The sequence below is a fragment of the Typopeltis vanoorti genome, chromosome 10, assembly GCF_054136105.1.
Source record: "Typopeltis vanoorti isolate ZY-2024b chromosome 10, IOZ_Tvanoo_1.0, whole genome shotgun sequence".
In the NCBI taxonomy this organism is placed as follows: domain Eukaryota; kingdom Metazoa; phylum Arthropoda; class Arachnida; order Uropygi; family Thelyphonidae; genus Typopeltis; species Typopeltis vanoorti.
Window position 1 is genome coordinate 119,241,307 of NC_143558.1, and position 21,129 is coordinate 119,262,435.

Sequence of the window (21,129 nt, forward strand, 5' to 3'; positions counted from 1 at the left end):
AAAAAAAAAAAAAAAAAATGGACTAATGATTTCGTTTTGCATTACACCACTCCAGGACTGTCACATGTTCCATGACGTGAGGATTTTCACTCCCCCATATCCTGACATTGTGGCTGCTCACTTTTCCACTAACATGAAAAAGTCACTTCATTTAGAAAGAATCTGGATTCTCGTTGACAGGTTCCAGAATTTCAGCTACAAACACTACTCGTGGCTTATCGTTTTGCTTGGCTTCCTGCAACTTCTGCATGTGTAGACGTGAGATGAACTTGTGAATGGTCCAGTGGGGTATTTGCAGTTAAGGTGACACTCTCCTAATGGATTTTATCAGGCTTTTCAAAGGTCTTGTGAATCCTCTCTACCTTCTAGTATTCACTGCTTCCCTCCTCCATGTTGTTTCGAAATGCTTCCTGTTGTTGTTTTTTTTTTTTTCTTTCCAGAAGCAGGAAGAAGTGGAATTTTCTTTCCACCTGAGGTTGGGTGCTGCCTTTTTGTACACCTTAATGTAAAATTTTACAAAATGTAAAATCTAGTCCAGCAGTGCCACCGCATTGTGATGTAGGAAAAAATTCTGGATGATACTTTTGAACAACCCAAACCTTATGTATTTCTACATTTCGATTTTTTTTACCGTTCTTGGAAAGTAGGGAGGTCCAGTATGGACACCCTCTATGTATGTATGTACACTAAGCACTGCTTATTGTGATCACTTTGGGGCAGTCGCTTTTCAATAACAATAACCAGCTGATAATATTAAGCAAAGGATATAAAAAGTTGCAGCATCATTTCAGTTTATTGTTATGAACATATTTAATTTATTGTTATAAACAACATAAAATTTATTTAAAAAACTTATCTGGTGTTCTGTCGTGTGTTTGAATATATTAGTTCATGAATAAATTACTCATACTCGTTGCTTTCTATTGCACACCACGACGAAGTATACGTAGAGTTGCTTCCATCTGGACGTTGGTTGGAGCTTCTAAAATTTGTTCTTCTATACTTGTATTAGGTTCTCATTAGAAGCAGCTTGATATATTTCCGACACTGTCATTGTAACTACCACTTCAACATTATCGTTATCTAATCAATTTTCAAATTCTTTTGGCATACCGTCTGAGGCTTTCATCAAAAATTTCAATTGTAAGATATTCAAATTCTTCAGGAGTTTGTTTGTTGTAAAAAATCCACCTTTTAAGAAGCAGTTTTCAATAGTCTTCTGAGATTTGCTTGGGTAGCATGACATTGCTACCAAATGTAGTTCATCAAGAAGGTTTTTTTTTTTTTTTCCCTCACTTGCATCAGATTAATGCTGCGATAAGCTTTAAAAACTTGTGTGTATCTTGCCTTAGTCACATGGTTGAATTACCAATGTATTCAATGGCAAGAAGATTTTGATGTTCTTTAATGATAAATTGTGTGTAGTGCAGCTATCTGCTAACAAGACAGTTTTTCGCTTTAAGATCCCACTTTACTAACCAATTGAAAATAGCATTAGTCATCCAAGTATTTGCACTAGAGTCAACGGGCAAACTTTTGACACTGTTAAAACACCGAGGATTTTTACCTTTTCCATTCACTAGGAACTTTTGTTACTCACCTTTCATATTAGCACAACAAAGAACTGCCACTTTCTCTTTTGAAGATTTAAATCCCTTAATACTTTCATTTTTAAACAAATAAGTATGCTCAGCATTGCACAAAAATAGTCCTGTTTTGTCTGCATTGTAAATTTCCTCAAGAATATTTAGCAATAATTTTTAGCCACTCTGTCTTAATCCATGCATCAGCTGATCACTTTTCTTCACCATGAATATTCTCCTGCTTTTTCCATCTGTTAAGCCATCCATCAGTTGCAGTGAAATTTTCTTTGCCCATTAATTGAATCATTCTTTTCACGAACATTCCAAATTTCTAATGCTGATTCAACTTGAGTAACCTTACCAAATTGGTCTCTTTTTCCGATCCATGTTCTCATTAGTAAGAGCTGAAGTTTGAATGTCTAATCTGTTTTTTAAGATCTTACACAACAGCGGTTGTGAAATTTTTAAATGTACAGTTGCACTATGTTCTAATTTTGGGCAACTTATCGTAGCACTCAAATTCTTTGCTTTTCTTGAAAAGATCATCATCATCATCAATTGCATCAGTCTTGGGACTGGTAGCTCAGCAGCAATTTCCTCCATTCCGCTCTGTCATTGGCTTTCTTCTTAACCTCCTGGTAACTCCTCAAACCCGTGCTGTCTTTGACTTGGTCAAGAAAGCTTTTCCTTGGTCTGCTTCTTCTTTTCCCCCCTATTTTGCCGTCAGTTATTCTTTTCACAAGTTCATGTCGAAGTATATGTCCAAACCACCTATCCCTTCTAATTTTGATCGATTTTATTAGAGTTCTTGTTTCATTTATCTCTCAGGACTTGTTGGTTTGATTTTTTTCTGTCCATTTTATTTTGTTCATACGATGCCAGCACCACATTTCAAAAGCCTCCAATCTTCTTACATCTGCCTAGAATCCAGGTTTCACATTCATACAGTGCAATGCTCCATATCAATGTCTTTACTAACTTTTTTTTCAATTGTAGGTTGAGGTTTCCTGTTAAAATGCTTTTCATCTTGGAGAATTAGGCTTTTGCATTGTTTATTCTTGATCTTCTGTCTTTTGTTCTGCCATCTTCTGTTATTAGGCTTCCTAAATATTTAAAGCTTTTCACTTGTTTTATTTGTTCCTCACTGATGTCTATATGCTCTGTATTGATAGGGATTTTTCCTGTAACAATGATTTTAGTCTTATCTGTGTTGATTTTCATTTTATATTTTTCAAGGTTATTATTTAGTAATTCTAACTTTGTTTTTAATGTTCTTAAAAACAATGCTATAGCTGTTTTCTGCTACAAGGGCTATGTCATCAGCAAATCTTATACATATGACTTGCTCACCATTTATCTTTATGCCACTATTTATTTTATCTTTAGTTTCCTGAATGGCCTTTTCAATATATAAATTAAAGTGGTGAAAGTATACATCCTTGTCTTACTCCACTCCTGATATTTATTATTTCTCCTTATCACTAATTTTAATCCGTCCATTTTGATTTTTGTAAATTTGATAAATTATTTTCCTATCCCTCAAATCTATGCCGATATTAGTTAGACAATTTAGGAGTATTTGCTGGTTTACTTTATCAAACGCTTTCTCTAAATCAAGGAAGCAAATGTAAGCATTTTGACTAAGGTCTAATCTTCTCTCTATTGTTGTTCTTAAACAGAGTATTACCTCTCTTGTTCCTTTATTCTTTCTGAATCTAAATTGGTCTTCATCTAATAGACAAGCTATTTTTGAATAAATTCTATTTTGAATAATTTTTAGCAGAATTTTGTTAACATGTGGGATTAAAGCTATTGTTCTAAATTGGCTGCATTTTTTTGGATTATTCTTTTTTGGTATTGGTATTATGGTTAATTTCATAAACTCCTTTGGTATTTCTCCTCTATCATAGATTTGGGCCATTAATTGATAGAGTAAGGTTTTTGTCTCATCATTTTTGTCTAGATTTTGTAGCAGTTCTATAGGAATATTGTCTACACCTGGACTTTTTCCATTACTCATTTCAGACAGTGCTTTATCACATTCTTCTCGCATTATTGGGGATCCTAGATTATCTTGATTTTGATTTTCTATGCTGATATCAATATATAGTTCGTCGCCATTATAGAGATTTTCAAGATAATTCTTCCATTCCACTAATATATCCTCAGATTCTATTAGTAATTTTCCATTTTCATCTTTGATGGCAATTAAATTTGGAAGTCAGTTTGTTAATTTCTTTATGGGCTTTCTCTATGTTTTCTTTTTTAAATAATTCATCTATGTTATTACACTGTTCTTCCAGGTATTCTTTTTTGGCTTGTTTACATTTTCTTGTAATTTGATTTTTAAGATATTTGTATTTGGCCCCATCTCCTTTAACAGCATTTTTATATTTTCTTCTTTCATCCATAAGGCCAAGTATTTCATCTGTTATCCAATGTTTTCTTTTTTCTTTTTCTGCATTTTTCAGTAATTGAGATGATGAATTTGTAATTAACTCTTTAATCATATTCCATTGGTTTTCAATATTATTCTGCCTATTTATGTTTTCTGCAATGTTATGATCAGTTGCCTCTTGGTATCCTCTCTTTACTTCTTTACTCTTTAATGTTTCAAGGTTCCATCTTATTGGTTTGTATCTTTGGATTTGTTTCTTATGTTTCAGTTCTGTTTTCATTAAGACAAGGTTATGGTCACTACTAATGTTGGCACCTGGATTGCTTTTGCAATTTTTTATTTGGTTTCTGTATCTTTTCTTGACCAATATATAATCTATTCGATATCTATTTGAATCCCTAGGTGCTTTCCAGGTGTATCTTCTTCTTTTTGGAGCTTGAAATGGTGTATTTGCTATAACTAACTGTTTTTGTGTACAAAATTCTATTAATTGCTTTCCTCTTTCATTCCTATGTCCAAGACCAAATCTTCCAGAAACATTATCATTGATCTCTTCTCTCACTATATCATTCCAATCTCCCATTATTATTGTATTATCTCTGTCTTTAAAGCTGTTCCAGATTTCTTCTATTTGTTCATGAATTTCTTCATCGTTATGTTGTGATGTTGACATGTAGACCATTATAATATTGAGGTTTACTAGTTCATTTTGAATGCTTATTGCCATGATTCTGTTCACTATAGTTAATTATTGTAGTGATTAACTTTCCAACTTTTTTATGAAGCATTATTGCAACACCTGACTCGCCCTTCTTTTGGTCCTGAATATATTATCCAAAATTTTCCACTCCAGAAATCACCCTACCTCTCCCATCTCGTCTCACTAATGCCCAGAATGTCTATTTTTGAAATTATACTTGAAAAGATAAAATCTACATTTTTTTACTTGCTTCTGCTATAATGCTAAGGGCTGTTTTAACGAGCAATTAAAGTCACCTTCACTTACTGAAAGAGCATGAAAAGAAACCAAATCACAATTTGACTATTTATATCCACCTGCGTTTGCCTGGAAGATTTAAGATTTACGGAACAATAAAATTAAAAGATTAACACAAGTCATTTCGGCAAATGTTCTTTGTCAAATTTTCTCCTGATTAACCCTCATCATCATCAAATTCCTGATACACTATACCCTCACGGGGCGTACAGGATATGATAGTACTACATGAAAAATTACATCATTACTAACTTCCTATCTACAAATTTCTTACATGTTCTTCTTTTCAATGTGAAATTCAATTTTATCCTGCTGAAGACTAAATGGTGATCACTTCCAGTTTCAAATCCTCTACACTCTGGTGTTCTGCACCAGGGAGAAAACATCACTATCAACAATAACATAGTCAATGAGACTTCTTATTCCTTGCTGCTTCTCTCCATGTGAATTTGTGCACATTTTTATCTTGAAACATGGTGTTAGTAATAACAAGTCCATGTCCTGAGCAGAAATCCAACAGGTATTTGCCATTATTATTAGCTTTGCTCTTTTCTCCAAATTTTACCATATATTTCTGTATGTCTCACAGTCATTTCCTACTCTGCTATTTAGATCTCCAACAAGGACCAACTTTTCCTTTTTCATTGTGTCAGTTGCTTTCTCTAAAGCCTCAAAAAAATTCCTACACTTCTACCTAAGTAGAACCTTCTGTGGGACCATAGGCACAAATGAGGCTCATTGTCTGGTTCTCGATGATATAAGCCCACATTGCTTTACTTTATATTGCCTGCCATTCAAAAATTTTAACCTCATATTTAGTGTTGCATACCATGGCTACTCTTTTTCTTCTTTTCCTTGATTGTCGTTGCCTGAATATAACATTTTGTATTTATAACTCAGAAAAAATCTCACCAGTTTTTGCCTTTTGTTTCAGTCCCTGTTATATCGACCAATTTTTCAGCAACTCCATTTTTTTGTCATTCAGGCTTCTTATGTTGATAGTACCGATCTTGAACTCTGATGTTGAGCTAGGGTGGGTTTAAGGATTTGTTCTAGTAGCTGACTTTTCACTGTTTGTCCTGGTTTCCTGGCGAAAACAACAGGGGTGGGGGTTAAACATCGCTTGTTTAACCAAGCGATGCCCCAGCTGCCAAGAAATTCTGTCATGTTGTACCATCGTTTTTTTATTTTGGTTTAAGCCAATAAGAATACAATTTGTTCGGCTAAATCCCAAATTGCCAGCTCATCCTCGTTTGTTCAGTATCCAGGTAGTACCTAACAGGGTGTACCATGTGAACTTGAGGATTGGACATTAGGTCAGAAGCCCTGACCTAATGTCCCTTAAGTCCCCTTCCCCCCATTTAACCTTCAAAGTTTTCAATTCTGAGGTGTAAAAGGCTAAAAAGTTCTAAGATTTTGATAACAATAACTGGAACTTTGATTATAATAGGTGGATTATTTTTAATTCATTTTAAATGTGTTTTTGGACACTGATTTTGATAACAATAGCTGGTTGATAATATTTGCGATCACAATAAGCAGATTATACTGTGTGTGTAATCAAAATTTGATGTGCTTGAACATTACACATTATGTGAGGTAATATCTTCTAATGAGTTGCATAATTTACACCCACTAATAGGTGGTATCTTGTTTCACAGTGACAAAAGGAAAATTTTCACATGCCTTGGAATATCATTCATATGAATTTCATAGATTTTTTAATGTGTGTAGAAAGAAAATGCCAGTAAAGCAGATATCACTGAAGTCATTGCTTGTAATGATGACTAACTTCCTCTATTCCTTTACTTTTGATAACTTCACTTATTGATTCCGGGAGATAAAGTGCAGTGAAGTTGTGATTTGGGTAACATTATAGCATTGGAAATAACCTCAATCTCGTTTGCCAAGATTTACTTATTTCTAACCAGACATGTACATGTTAATCAGATAGGCAACAATCAAGGTAGTATGGTCTGCTTCATGGAGTAGCATTTTGAAACAGGCTGAAAATCTATTCATTGGAAAGCCACCATACTGGTAAAATTAATTCACATGAACTTAATGTTGCACCTCTAAAATTTCAGTACCTTGTTCAAGGATTTTCTAAATGAGGATAGTGGTTAACTTTCTCTAGGCTTGAATGCGTTTACTATTAGTTCTGATATGGGGTCTCCTTTTGGGATTACAGGATACTATGCTGTTACTTTTGATGTATTTGGTGAATGTGCATCATCTGAATGATTCATTTTTGCACGTAGTGCACTTGTGGCATGTTTTATCAAACTTAGTATGTATATTATGTAAAAAAAAAAAAAAAAACTAGAATACTGTTTGCTTATGTAATGCACAAACACATGTTCCTTCTGTTTTGCTAGCAACTTGATTAACATCAAGCTGCTGGCTAGGTATATCAAGAGTTACCTGAATTGGGATGCTGCTTTGAAGACTACATGTGGTGTTGGTGATACTTGGCCCACATTGAGCTTGCTGCTTTTCTGAGACCACTTAACTAGGTGCATTTTTCCTTTTAGCATTATCATGAATTCTTTTTATCTGCTGAAAGCAGAAAGTCATGCTTTGTGCCATAAGTACAAAGACATGACATGGTCAGAGGATAGGAAAAAGCATGTGATGGTGTTTCCCATATTTGTGTGTTATAAATTTAAATTCATGCAAGATTATTACTGATAAAGTATAGTAGAATTCAGCTTTAATGGTTTTGAAGCCATCCTATTTATTCTAATTCACTTCCTTTTATAGTAGTGTTCAGAGATCAAAAATATTATGGTTTCATTATATAAACATGTCCTATTTTTCTTTTAGATTGTGTGAAATCTTTTATTCATCAAGCTAAAATAAAGATTTTAATAGCATGACATGACAGAATGAATTCCCACTTCCCCAGTTTGCAATTCTGAGTATATAATTAATAGGTTATATTAATTAAATTATGCAATGGCATATGAATTATAATTAGCATACTTGTATATAGAGCAGTTGACTTCATGCTAAATTTTCCTGTTGCCTGTGATGCACAGCACACTCCCTTAAAGATGTGTAATGCCACACAGTGGTGGGAAAAAGTTATTACATAGACCTGTTTTTACCTTTGAGTATCTCATACATTCCTTAGATACTAGGACAACTTGTGAAGTCAGCTACTTCTATAAATTAGCCTGATCATGAAAATTGTATATTCCAACTTGTTAGCTTGCAGTTACAACTATGGATAAGAATCTTAGTTGCTATAACAAACTAATGAAAAATCCCATATTCATGTTTTGGTTTTAGTGTTTTTTTTTTTTTTTTTTTTTTTTTTTTTTTTTTTTTTTTTTTTTTAAATGACCACTTGATTTTTTTTTCCCTTTAGAAATTGAAATGAACAAATAAATGTAACATATTTACTTATTTCAGGAAAAGGAAATGATCGACCTGCACTACTTGGAGAACCTAGAGGATACGGAGGATCAGGATCATATCGTGAGTTAACCTGGTTGCATGTTGACTAGAATTAATGCTTTTATTCTTTTCATTGAAAAGAATATCCTTTATAACTTATTTGGAGATTTACCATGGCGGTTTTACAAAAATGGCTGTGAAACATGTAGGCATTTAAGTACTCCTAGCTGTCCTAGTTGTAGAAATACAGTAAAGGAGGAGGGGATTCTTTCTTGGTAAATTATCTTGTCTGCTAACTACTGCATTACACAGCAATTAGATTTAATCCATTTTTATTTCATTTAATTTTTAGTTCTGTTATTATTTCATCCATTAAATATTGAACAGTAGTGATTTAATGAATCACTAACATTCTTCATTTCAGTTTCTTTTGCCTTGTTATGCAATTTCCATCTGTAATTTTCATAAACTTTTTTTAGTTTATTGTTATTTAAAGTGGCTTGTAATTTTCTGTTATCAAATGTTTTATGTAGATCTTTGAAACAATGTTATATTCTATTGATTTTTTTATTATTAATTATTACTGCAAACACTTGCATCTCTGTGAGATCTTACAAATATAAAATCATGTTGATTGTTTTGTAATTTCGTTAAGTTTCTGCCCGCGCGGTTAGCCTAGTGGCTTTGCGCTTCGCAGCCATATGCCTGGGGAAGGAGTGTCCTAGGTTCGATTCCCATCTACGACGTGAGGAGCTTAAGGATCTTCCTCAGCCATAGCCAAGTTAGCCGGTCTTGGGCGTGGGCAGCAGGGTTTTTTCCGCCAGTTTATCTGGGGTTTTTCATCCCGCAAGCAGGCAAACCGGCCCCGTGAACACACAGGTTACAGTCATAAATACTTACGGCAAGGAAGGCAACGGGAAACCACCTTGCTCATAATCATCTCTCCCTAGAATGGTAGCATATAGCTACCCTCCCGTGGCCGTATGGCAGATGGGAACCAGAGTACAGATTTTCAAAGTGTTTGATCCCTCTAATTATTTGAATCTTTTTCCCCTTGGGGGGAGGGGTTACAGGATAATATGACAGTACTACATGATTAAGTTTACATTATTTCTATTGTGCTATCAACAATTTTCCTCTGTTACTTGTTACTATTCCAGTATTGTCATATCTAATATTTTTTGTAATCCTTGTTCATTTCTGAATGAAACATTCCACGTAGATGGTCTTACTTACTCTTTTTTTTCCCCCAACCATCTTTTCTTCCAACACGTTTTGTTAACTATTCTCCTATTTTATAAGTGACCAGATCACCTTAGATTATCCCTGATTGCACATTGTTGAATGCAAACAATGTCATGCTCATTCCTTTTTTTTTTTTTTTCATTTTTAATGCAATTCTGCAATAGATGCTATCTATTTCCTTAACCTTTCTCAGAACTCTATCTGTGGTCTATCCATAACTTAAAACTGGTTTGAACATTCTTGTATACTGTTAGTTTGTTTTTTGGGATAATTTCTCTCCCATATAAATGTGTTCAAATGGTCCCCACCATTTGAACACACATAAAGGGCAAATTAAATATTTACATATTTAATTTGCCACTTTCACTAAATGGCATCTTCTATTGCATGAGTCTTATGACTGGTAGCTCAGCAGCATTTCCTTCCATTCTTCTGTTCTGTTTGCTTTCCTCTTGTTCAAGTTTCTCTTCTGCAAATTCTCTTGACAACTTCTCAAGTATGCTTGATCAGTTCTTACCTGGAAACTTAGTAGCTAAATTAATCTTTAATTCTCACATTCTGCCTTATTCCCTTTTTTATAGGTACAAACTATGAGAGCTCTGCCTGGAATTTAGCCATCTGAATTATGCAATGTAATGCAGTCTGCAAAACTTATACCTGCATATTGAACATTTCTGGTTGACTATCATCTTCACAGCATTTCCATATTTCAGGCTATTGATAACTTTTTTTTAAGTTATGTCATACATTTAAAAAACTTTATCTTCAGTTTTCATTTTGCCATGAAAACTGTGGATCTCCTTCATGACTGAAGGAGATCCACGTTTGACCAAAATCTGAAAAAATATGAAAATGCCAATTTCAGATCCCTTTCCTTCTAATGTCTCAGAGAAAACTTCTACAGCTTAGTTAGTTTAATGTTTATCTTTACAATATTAAAATTATAAATATAAAATATGGAGTTCTGTTTATTATGTCATTTGCATTGATGTCATTTTCTAGGTGATGGGCGTGGACCCCCAATGGGCTATGGTCCTGATTCTGATGGCTATGATGGCTATGGAGCAGATCCATATGGACCTCCTTATCCAGGACCCCAAGATCGTTATGGTGGCCCTCCTTCAGATGGATTTGGAAGGTTAGTTGCAATTCTATTCATTTGAATATAATTCATTGTTATATTATGTAAATAATATATAACAAAATGAGTACAACACAGTGAATTAAATCCTATGGACATCTTGGCATTAGAATGTAAATATCATCTCATCATACTGATACAAATACTCTTTACTTCATTCTGTCTAATACACAGTAATAAAATATGAATTTAAGCCACTCAATTGAGTGGCTTAATTTCATGGTATAGTTTGCCCACCGTTTGTAGATCTCCTTGGCATTTTGCCAAGAATAGTCGATTCATGCTGAAGGGGAGAAAGAAGTGAAGGATGTACGAATTGGTCGCCAACATGCGAAATCACATGCTTTCTTGCCTGTCGCTGTACTAGTACTAGCTTGATTTTTGTTGTCGCTTTTTTGCATTATTTTTTTATTATTAATTTGTACGATGGATCCAGTACAGTCAACAAGTTATGTTGTTAAACGTTTCAGTAGCTCTTGCAAAAGAATATTAGATAATGTGCTGACATTCTGCGAAAAAGAATCGTCTCCTTGTTCCCCTTTCTCAAGTCATAAAACATGCAATTGCGGGCGTATCGGGGTTGACTGTTAAAAGAATTCATAGGGAATCAAAAGGTGAAGGTAAGCCAAAATTTAAATCTCCTAAAAAAAAAAAAGCGGCAGAGTAAAGAAAACCATCGAAACCGTAGCTTTGAATGATTTTGATGTAGACGTCATAAATTTTACGTGGTCGAGAAAAGAGTGCCAACTGTTTCCGAAATTGATGCCTGTGCTTAAAGAAAAAATTAATTTTCCTTGGAAAAGAGAAACTTTAAGAAAATACTTGATGAAATCGGATTTTGTTTTAAAAAGTCTCAGAATAAATGTTCAAGGAAACTTATCATGGAGCGAAGTGACATTGTTTTATCTAGAATGCAGTATTTGAGAGCAATAAGATGTTTCAGGGAGGAGAAAAGACCGATTAGTAATTTAACTTATGGAAAATGTTGGCAGTCTAAAGAAGAATGCGGAGTGCTACAAACCGGAAATGCCTCGTGGTGCATAATAATTTTGTGTGCAGGTGGAGAAATGGGTTTTTTACCGAATTCAAACTTACTATACAAAGCCAATTACCATAGGCAAATGAATTCTACGATCTTCGAAAAGTGGACAGAAGAAAAACTGATTCCAAACCTTCCTAAAAATGCTGTTGTTATAATTGATAATGCTTCATATCATTCGATTAAACAAAGTTCCAATTTGGTCTAATAAAAAGCAAGTTCTTATGGATTGGCTCTCTGCAAATAACATTTCCCAGATATGCGAAAAATTGAATTGCTTAATTTGGTCAAAAGAAACTCTCCCACAACTAAACTATTTAAATTCGACACGATGCTCAGAGCATGGATTTCTAGCTTTGAGGCTACCACCATATCATTGCAATATTAATGCTATCGAGTATGTTTGGGCAGAAGTGAAAAGTTTCATTTGCCATCGCAACGTAACTGGAGATATTGACATGTCGAAACTTTTTAAGCTTTCAGAACATCATCATCATCATCATCAAATTCCTGCCATGTACCCTCAAGGGGTGTACAGGATATGACAGTACTACATGAAAAAATTACATCATTACTAACTTCCTATCTACAATTTTCCTCCAAATCAGTCTGTTACTTGTCAAGACTCCAACATTATCAGATCTTATATTCCTATCGTCTAAGGCACTTTGTACTGAGAGAACACTTGTTTTGCTAATCTTTCCTCTCCCATTCTATTTAAGTGACCATACCATCTGAGATTAGCTCTGCTAACGCATTCCTGGATGCTGACAATGTCAAGTTCTTTCCTAATATCCTCATTTTTAATATGATATTGCCATTGATGCCATCTGTTCAAGCCTCTAATCTTTCTCAGGACTCTCATATCTGCGGTCTCTAGTCTTTGGTCAAGTGTTTTACTTCTGACCCAGCTCTCAGATCCATAAGTTAAAATTGGTTTGAACACAGTCTTGTATACAGCTAATTTAGTGTTCCGACTAATTTCTTTCTTATTCCATATGAATTTATTTAATTGACTTCCCACCATACCAGCTTTGCTGATTCTGTTGTCTATTTCTATATTTAGTTTACCATCTTCAGTAAAAATTGTGCCTATATTTCAGTCACCTGTGCTTTCAGAACAGGTGATTGAAATATTACAGTTCAAAACTGGGGAAAATATTGAATATTGCTTTCATGTCACTTCATTGGAAAATATGTATTGCGACAGAGACGGAATTATCGAAGAATTATGCGCACCTTTGGTGATCAGTTTAAGTGAAAGTGATGGCGATTCGGACACCGATTCAGATGACTATGAAGATTAAAAGAGCCACAACAAGTCATAAATAATTAATCGGTTTTGGACATTAAAGGCTATTTTGTGTCTTATAAGTGTCTCAGTTCTCTCAACTGTAAGTTTAGAATATCCAAGTTCATTTGAAAAAATTTCTGTTTTTCTGTATAATTATTTTTGTTTTATGCTATACCTTTTTTAATTTTGTTAATACTCTACGTACATTTTTCCAACTGTTATACAAGCAAAATAGTTACACTTTAAAAACTACAATGTTCATAAAAGAAAAGCTAAATTTTCCAACATGTAATAATAAACAAACACATCCCAGAAGACAGATTAATTACCCTATTATCTTAATGGATTCTCCTTTTTCTGACATGCGCAGAAGTGTCGAGGGACCTCTAATCGGTGGGCGAACTATAACCAAAGTTTTATTTAATTTATATCACACAAGAGAGCCAAAAGAATAGCACTGTCAGTGTCAGGTGTGCAAATAAGGATTGAGAAAGAAGAAATCTATTGGTATTTGTCTTAAAGAACTGGTTTGAAGTTGTTGGGAAACATTGAGATGGGCTTGGTTGTGCCCCAAAATGCGGTCTTGTAAACGAATATGGGGGTTGTGAAAAATTTGGCAACAGTAAAAGGTTTCTGAACGTGCAACGACCAAAAATTAATTCAGATTCGACGCTATTGTTTGTGATACAATAGGTATACAAATGTTTGATTTGTATACCTATATAATCAGAGTCGAGTAAATATTTCTCAGGTGAAAAAGGGTCGCGAGTGGAAAAAGTTTAAGAAGCACTGTTCTAGAGGACAGAGATAAATCGAATAAATAAGAAAGAAGTGTTTAGTGTTTTTTGCAGTTGTAACTGAAAGGGATGTTAAGCAGAGCAACTGCTGCTCTTATTTTATTGGGCCCAACAGTAAGTAGAGGAATAATGTGCCATTTCACTGAAGCAGCGAACATCGAAATACCTAGATGAAAAGACATAAATGAAACATTGCATCTGTGAGGCGGGGTCATCTATGAGCCAAATTGCTCTCCTTTGGACTTTTTTTAGGGGGAGGTTCATCTAAAGCCTCCCTAAAAGAATTTTAGGTGAACAACCTGAAATTTATAAAAGGCATTCTATGGATGGCATCTTTAAGATTTATACAGGGTAAGTAGCTGGCTGCATGTAAAACATTCTTGAGTAGAAAATGCCCTGTTTTTTTTAGAGGCTGGAAGTAAATCTCTTCCAGAGATAGAGATCTGATGTATGTATTACTGAGGATAAGGGAAACTGAGGTGAGATCCCTCTTCTGAGAGAAAAGGCAGGACTGCATTTTAGCAGCATTGCAGGTGACCAGGTTATTCTTGTCCCCATATAGTATGTATATCAGTGTTTAAGGATACTAGTTGCAGAAGATCCTGATGTTAGGGGGGTGTCCAAGAACTACATGGTTTGTCAAAGGAGTGGGATGAATGGAGAGTGTGTTATCATTGGTCTGTGGATGAGATCAGTGGTAATATTACGAATAGGTAATTTATGTAGAAGAGAGTAGGTGATACAATGGAGTCCTGATGCATTCATGGCAGAGTATATGAAAAGTGTTCCATCTGCCATGATATGCAGTGAATGCCCAGAGAGAAAGCTGCCTATCCAGATAGAGGATGGTCGACAGAAAAAAAAAAGCATTTTGCAAAACAGGTCTTGATACCAAACACAATCAAAAGGTTTTGAAATGTCACAGCACACATTTATTTGAACCTTTTCGTGGCCTGTGGATTTGGATTGGTAGAATCAGTACTGTTTGTTGCTGATTAACTGGTGTGCTTCTTGGTAGTGAAGAAGTTGACTGATAACTTTCTTCATTATTTTGGAAAGATTGAAGTGATGATAATTTGACAGTACACATTTATCTCTTTTTTTTTTTGCAATTCATTGGATATATGCTTGCTTCCATACAATATGATAAATGCTACCTGAGTTTTGGAAGATTGAATGGAACTACTATCTGAAGCACAATGCTTAATAAGGAAAAGTAATTTGCTTATAAGAGTTAATGTTTGTGTCTTCATCATCATCAAATTCCTGCCATGTACCCTCAACGGGTGTATACAGGATATGATAGTACTACATGAAAAAAATTACATCAATTCTAACTTCCTATATACAATTTTCCTCCAAATCAGTCTGTTTCTTGTCAAGACTCCAACATTATCAGATCTTATATTTCTATAATCTAAGGCACTTTGTACCGTATCAATCCACCTATATCTTGGTCTCCCTCTGGGTCGTTTTGCTGCCAACCTGGCAGAGAACACTTGTTTTGCTAATCTTTCCTTGTCCATTCTGTTTAGGTGACCATACCACCTGAGATTAGCTCTGCTAATGCATTCCTGAATGCTGACAATGTCAAGTTCTTTCCTAATATCCTTGTTTTTAATATGATATTGCCATTGATGCCATCTGTTCACGCCTCTAACCTTTCTCAGGACTCTCATATCTGCGGTCTCTAGTCTTTGGTCAAGTGTTTTAATTCTGACTGGTTTTAATTAAAACTGGTTTGAACACTGTCTTGTATACAGCTAATTTAGTGTTCCGACTAATTTCTCTCATTCCATATGAATTTATTCAATTGACTCCCCACCATACCAGCTTTACTGATTCTGTTGTTTATTTCTATATTTAATTTACCATCTTCAGTAAAAATTGTGCCTAAGTAGCTGAAATGTTTTACTTGTTCCACAGGTTCTCCATTCACAACACAGCTGACATTTTCAATGATTCTGCCTATTTTCATTATCTTTGTCTTTTTATTGCTGACCTTCATACCATATCTATTACAACAGCTATTCAATTTAGTCAGAATCTTGCAGACTTGTAGTGGATTTATTTAGAAGTATAACATCATCCTCATAAAGCAAAGAGCTGACATTAACATCTCCAATTTTGATATCATGTTTAATACCACTTTCCTTCATAATGTGATCCATATAGATAATGAATAATAGAGGAGATAATGTACATCATTGTCTCACACCAGATTTAACATTAAACCATCTTCCTGTACTTCTTTCAATTCTAACTGCTGACTTACAACTCAAATAAAGACGCAGTATTGCTTGATATAATGCCCCATTGACACCATATAACTGTAGCGTATTGAATAGCTTCTCTCTTGGCACCTTGTCATATGCCTTTTCCAAATCGACAAACCTTAAACACAGATCTTTGTTATATTCCTATGATTTCTCCACTATTTGTCGTAAAGTGAAGATCTGATCCTGACTGACTCTATTTGACCTGAATCCAGCTTTTCTTCCACAATTCTTCTCAATCGTTTCTCAAGTATACTTGCATATATCTTACCATGAACTCTCAGTAGGGAAATACCTCTGTAATTCTCACATTCAGTTTTATTTCCCTTTTTATATATGGGTACTATGAGAGCTCTACTCCAATCATCGGGAATTCGTCCCTCTGTCCAGGCCTTCTGAACTATGCAATGCAGCCACTGGAAGACTTTTATACCACTATACTTCAGCATTTCTGGTCGAATATCATCTACTCCTGCTGCCTTTCCACATTTCAAGCCTTTGATGGCTTTTTCTACTTCAAGTATGGATATGTATTCCTGACTGCATGCCTGGTCAGTGTTTTTTTACCACTGTGCTGTCATCACTGTTTGTTTCATTTAGGAGTTTTTCAAAGTAATTACTCCATACTTCAAGAATATCTTTTTCTCCCATTTTCATGCCACCTTTATCATCTCTAACTTCTTTTACAGCACTCTTTCCTCCATTCCTAAGCTTCAACAACCTCCAGAATATTTTGCCACCTACTTGATATTTATTTTCTATATTCTTGCCAAAGTCCTCCCATCACTTTTGTTTATCTAGTTTTACATAGTGTTTAGCATTCTTGCATTTGTCTCTGTATTCTCTAAGAGCACAAGCTGACTTATTTGCCAGGAACTTTTGATGTGCTTTCTTCTTTTCCTTCACTTCCTGTGTCCACCATGGAGTTCTAATTTTTCTATCCTTGCAGACAACTTCAACACATGCCTCTCTAGCTGAATCAATCAGGGCTTTCTTCAAGGCTTGCCACTGAATCTCCAAGGTTTGATTCCTGTTCTCAAACTCTCATTTTTTTTCAATAATCTTTGTGTATTTTAGTCTATAGTATTCTTTTCAATATGAAATTCAATTTTATCTTATCCTGCTCAAGACTAAATAGTGATCACTTCCAATTTCAAATCCTCTGTACACTCTGGTGTCCTGCACCAGGAGAAAACATCACTATCAACAATAACATAGTCAATGAGACTTTTCTTATTCCTAGCCTCTTCTCTCCATGTGAATTTGTGCACATTTTTATGTTGGAACATGGTGTTAGTAATAACCATTCCATGCCCTGAGCAGATATCCAACAGATATTTGCCATTATTATTAACTTTGCTCTTTTCTCTAAATTTTCGCAAAATATTTTTGTATGTCTCGCAATCATTTCCTACTTATTACTTTATGTTTGAAATACTCTAAATTCATTATAATATTCAGTGATAATTTTTTCCTAAAAAATGTGTACAAAAAAGGTGGTACGTCTTATATGCCGGAAAATACGGTAATATTCCGGTATACGTTGTAAATTCCTTAAATAATTTAATAGTCATGTTGCCAAAGTATAAACCTTTCTACAAGAATAAACCATTTTATACTTATTTACTGGGATTATGTAAATTCTGTTTGGAGTCAGTTGTTGACATCCTTTAATGGTATTGAACATAAAATTGCTCTACGGTAGTTGTTTTCATTAAAAAAAAATTTATAAATATTTTCACAGGTATGGTCGTGATATCTATGATGGTAGATCTGATGGACCACCACCTCAAGGACCGGGTTATGGGTTAATGCCTGGTGGCCCACCTGGTGGTGGACCTCAGCAGTGTTCAGTACTTATGGTTTATGGAGTAACCAAGGACAAAGTGAATGCTGATAAATTATTCAATTTATTTTGTCTTTATGGAAATGTTGTCAGGGTATGTATTGGTAATTTATGTTTAAATTCATTTGGATATTTTTAAGAGATTTCAGTTTATTTTATTGAATTTTTGCAAACATGACACTACCTGTTTTGCTGTGAATTATACTTTTTTTTATTTTGTTGTTGTTAATAATGGTAGACAATTCGGGTGCAGGCTAGACTTCAAACTACTGCGGTTATAGTCGTTAAAAGCAAAAGTAGAGCTCTAAATGAAGTGAAGTGCTACACAGATGTAAATGTGACAATTTTATTGGCTCAGTGGAAAAACTGATAGATTGAACAAACTGGTTGGAGCATGTTCTGCCAAGCTATTAAGAATAAATTTTCATTTGCGAAAATTATTTGAAACTTTTTGTTTATGTAATTGTAAATAATGCTTTATTTACAGCATTTATGCACGTGACTTCCTAAGAAATAAGTTGTGCATCTAAAAGCAATAAAAATGAAAAAGGCAGTATAGGAAAACCTGCATAACGTGAATTCGATATGCACGATAATTAGCTTAATTTGGTGAAATTATACTATTTCCCACTTTAAGCGAGTGATTAATCATTTAACGTGATTTTTTTACGTTATGCGAAATTTTACGTTACGTGGAGTTTTTTGTTGCCAATCTGCTGCTAGCATCACTTTCATGTCTCATTAAGAGACATGAAAGTGGCACTAGTAATACAATGATTGTGCAAGACATGGAATACAGCAGGTCTACAGTTTGGACTATATTAAATAAGAGCAAAGAATACAAAGAACACGGAAAAGGTGCTACTGCTTCTTTAAGCATGCCAATCACCCGTAATAGAAGCCATTTAATGATCGAGATGGAGTGTCTTCTGTCACTCTGGATTGAGAATTATAACCAAAAAAGAATACCTTTTAGCTCAGGGAATATTCAGACAAAAGCTCTTAATATTTTACCTCATTGAAAGAGACCAAATTTTAAGAGGAATGTGTGAGCTTTACTGTGAGTTTAGGATGCTTTGACCAGTTTAAAAATCAAGCTGGACTGCATAACGTAAGAATAACTGGGGAATCTGCTAGTGCTTATAAAGATTCTGTGGCCAAGTTTCTTGAAGAATTGCAAAGGATAACTCAGGAGGGTGATTATGATGATCGGAAAATAACGTCGATGAAAGTGGTCTCTTTTGCAAGCGTATGTCAACATAACCCTTCCTAGCTAAAACTGAAGCATCTCAACCAGGCTGAGTATCTAAAAGATTGTCTTATGCTTTTATTAGGAGGCAATGCAGAAGGTGACTTTAACCTCAAGCCTGTGTTAGTTTATTTTGCACAAAATCCAAAATCTAACATTATTGAAGAAATCAGCACAATTAGAAAAGAACTTGGATTTAATGAACTGGATAATGAAAATGTGAGAAACTTGCTCGATTCTCATTTAGAACAGTTAAGCGAGAATGATCTCCTTCAACTAGAAGATAAGGAGTACAAACAAAAAAAGAATGTTATGATTAAGAAGCTAACTGCAAAAGAACTTGAGGTAGTTTTCAATCACATTGAAAACTACCTCAAGTTCCATATCAGTTATGGAACAAAGTTCGATAACTGATATGGAACGAAGCTTCAAAATCCACCGAAATTTTGATAAAGCAATTGCCAGCTATCTCAAATTGCATGACAAGATGAAAAAGTCTAGCACGATTCAAACTATCTTTAATTTTTTTGTAAAAAAAATAGCTCAATCAAATGTTTAGACATTAAATTTTCATTTAATGAAAAATCATTTAAAAAATTATGTTTAGACATTAAATGAAAATTTAAGCAATTGATTTTTATTAACTTTGATTATTTTATCCTCTAATATAGCTTATAATGTAATTTTTTTCCCCAACTTTATGCTAAGTAATGGATGAATTATAATTATTCCTATTGTTTATTGTATTCGCTTAGCACACATTAATTGGTGGATTAATTAATTGCGTTAAGCAAGGTTTCCCTGTAATTTTATATATGGCTAAATTTGATTTATAGCAAGTCTGGAATCTAACATGTCATATGACCAGGGTATGATGGTACTTCAGGTGGGTAAAGTAAAAACTTTGCAACAAGCAAAAAATTGTCTCCATTTGGTATTTATACTTTCAGCATGTTTTCTATCCACAAGTCTCCAAAGCAAGATAAAATTCTAAAATCCCAGGCTTTGTGAAAGTCCTGAATTACCTGAACTTATTTATTAGGAATAAGACAAAAATTTGCAAATTAATGAGTTGAACATCAGTTAATCTATTATTTACACCAGTTGTGTTGCTTCACTTGTATCTAAAATAAGTAAAATGTTTCATATCTTCAGATTTTTATGCCAACAGTTTCTCATTTTATTTGAAAAATTCCAGTTAAATACACTGCCTCCTTAATTCTGTGGAATGATAATAATTTATATCTATAAATTCATTATAAGTTTTTTCACTATAAGAAAAGGAATTTTTTAGTACTCAACATGCTGAAGAGGGAAAGATGGCAGCTGCAGCAGACCAAATCAATAATCATTTACAATTTGACTTATCTGATGGATTCCTCTGCCTCCTCATTTCTGTTTTCAAAAAGAAGTAGACTGTGTAGTCATTCATTGTTTTATTATGTCTCCTTTATTTTGTTTTTTATTTCATTATCTCTTTTTTTGCCATTATGTACTTGGAATGTCTTTCAGGAACCAGTACAAAGAATGGAGCTGCAAGATAGAGCATTTTTTCATCAATCAAGCATCTTCTGAATAGCAAACATGATTATCAATAATATTATTTGTCAAGCAGCATTTTAAAACTCCATTTTGATCACTCACCATCAAATTAACTGTATTTGGTAGACTCCCAAATACTACTGTCATTTATTACACCAATTCAGTTCTTGTCAAAACACTCATTTGATACTCGTGGCTGATTGGTGCAAATTTATAAAGAATCAGTTCTTTATTTGACATAGAAATGTACACGTGATCAATTCTAAGTCATGAAGGTGAAATGGGTATAACGTTTTCTTCTTCTTCTTCTTCTTCATATA

The 21,129-nt window shown here is 34.2% G+C and overlaps 1 protein-coding gene across 1 annotated transcript in view; it reads left to right on the top strand.

Moving 5' to 3' along the window:
* LOC150102737 (heterogeneous nuclear ribonucleoprotein L-like) overlaps window positions 1-21,129 on the top strand; it is a 61,552-nt gene that overhangs the window by 30,544 nt on the left and 9,879 nt on the right. Inside the window, exons 7-9 of the mRNA XM_090399641.1 lie at window positions 8,396-8,461; window positions 10,628-10,763; window positions 17,917-18,112. Of these exons, the coding sequence (XP_090255767.1) occupies window positions 8,396-8,461; window positions 10,628-10,763; window positions 17,917-18,112 (398 nt within the window). The remainder of the gene's footprint in view (window positions 1-8,395; window positions 8,462-10,627; window positions 10,764-17,916; window positions 18,113-21,129) is intronic.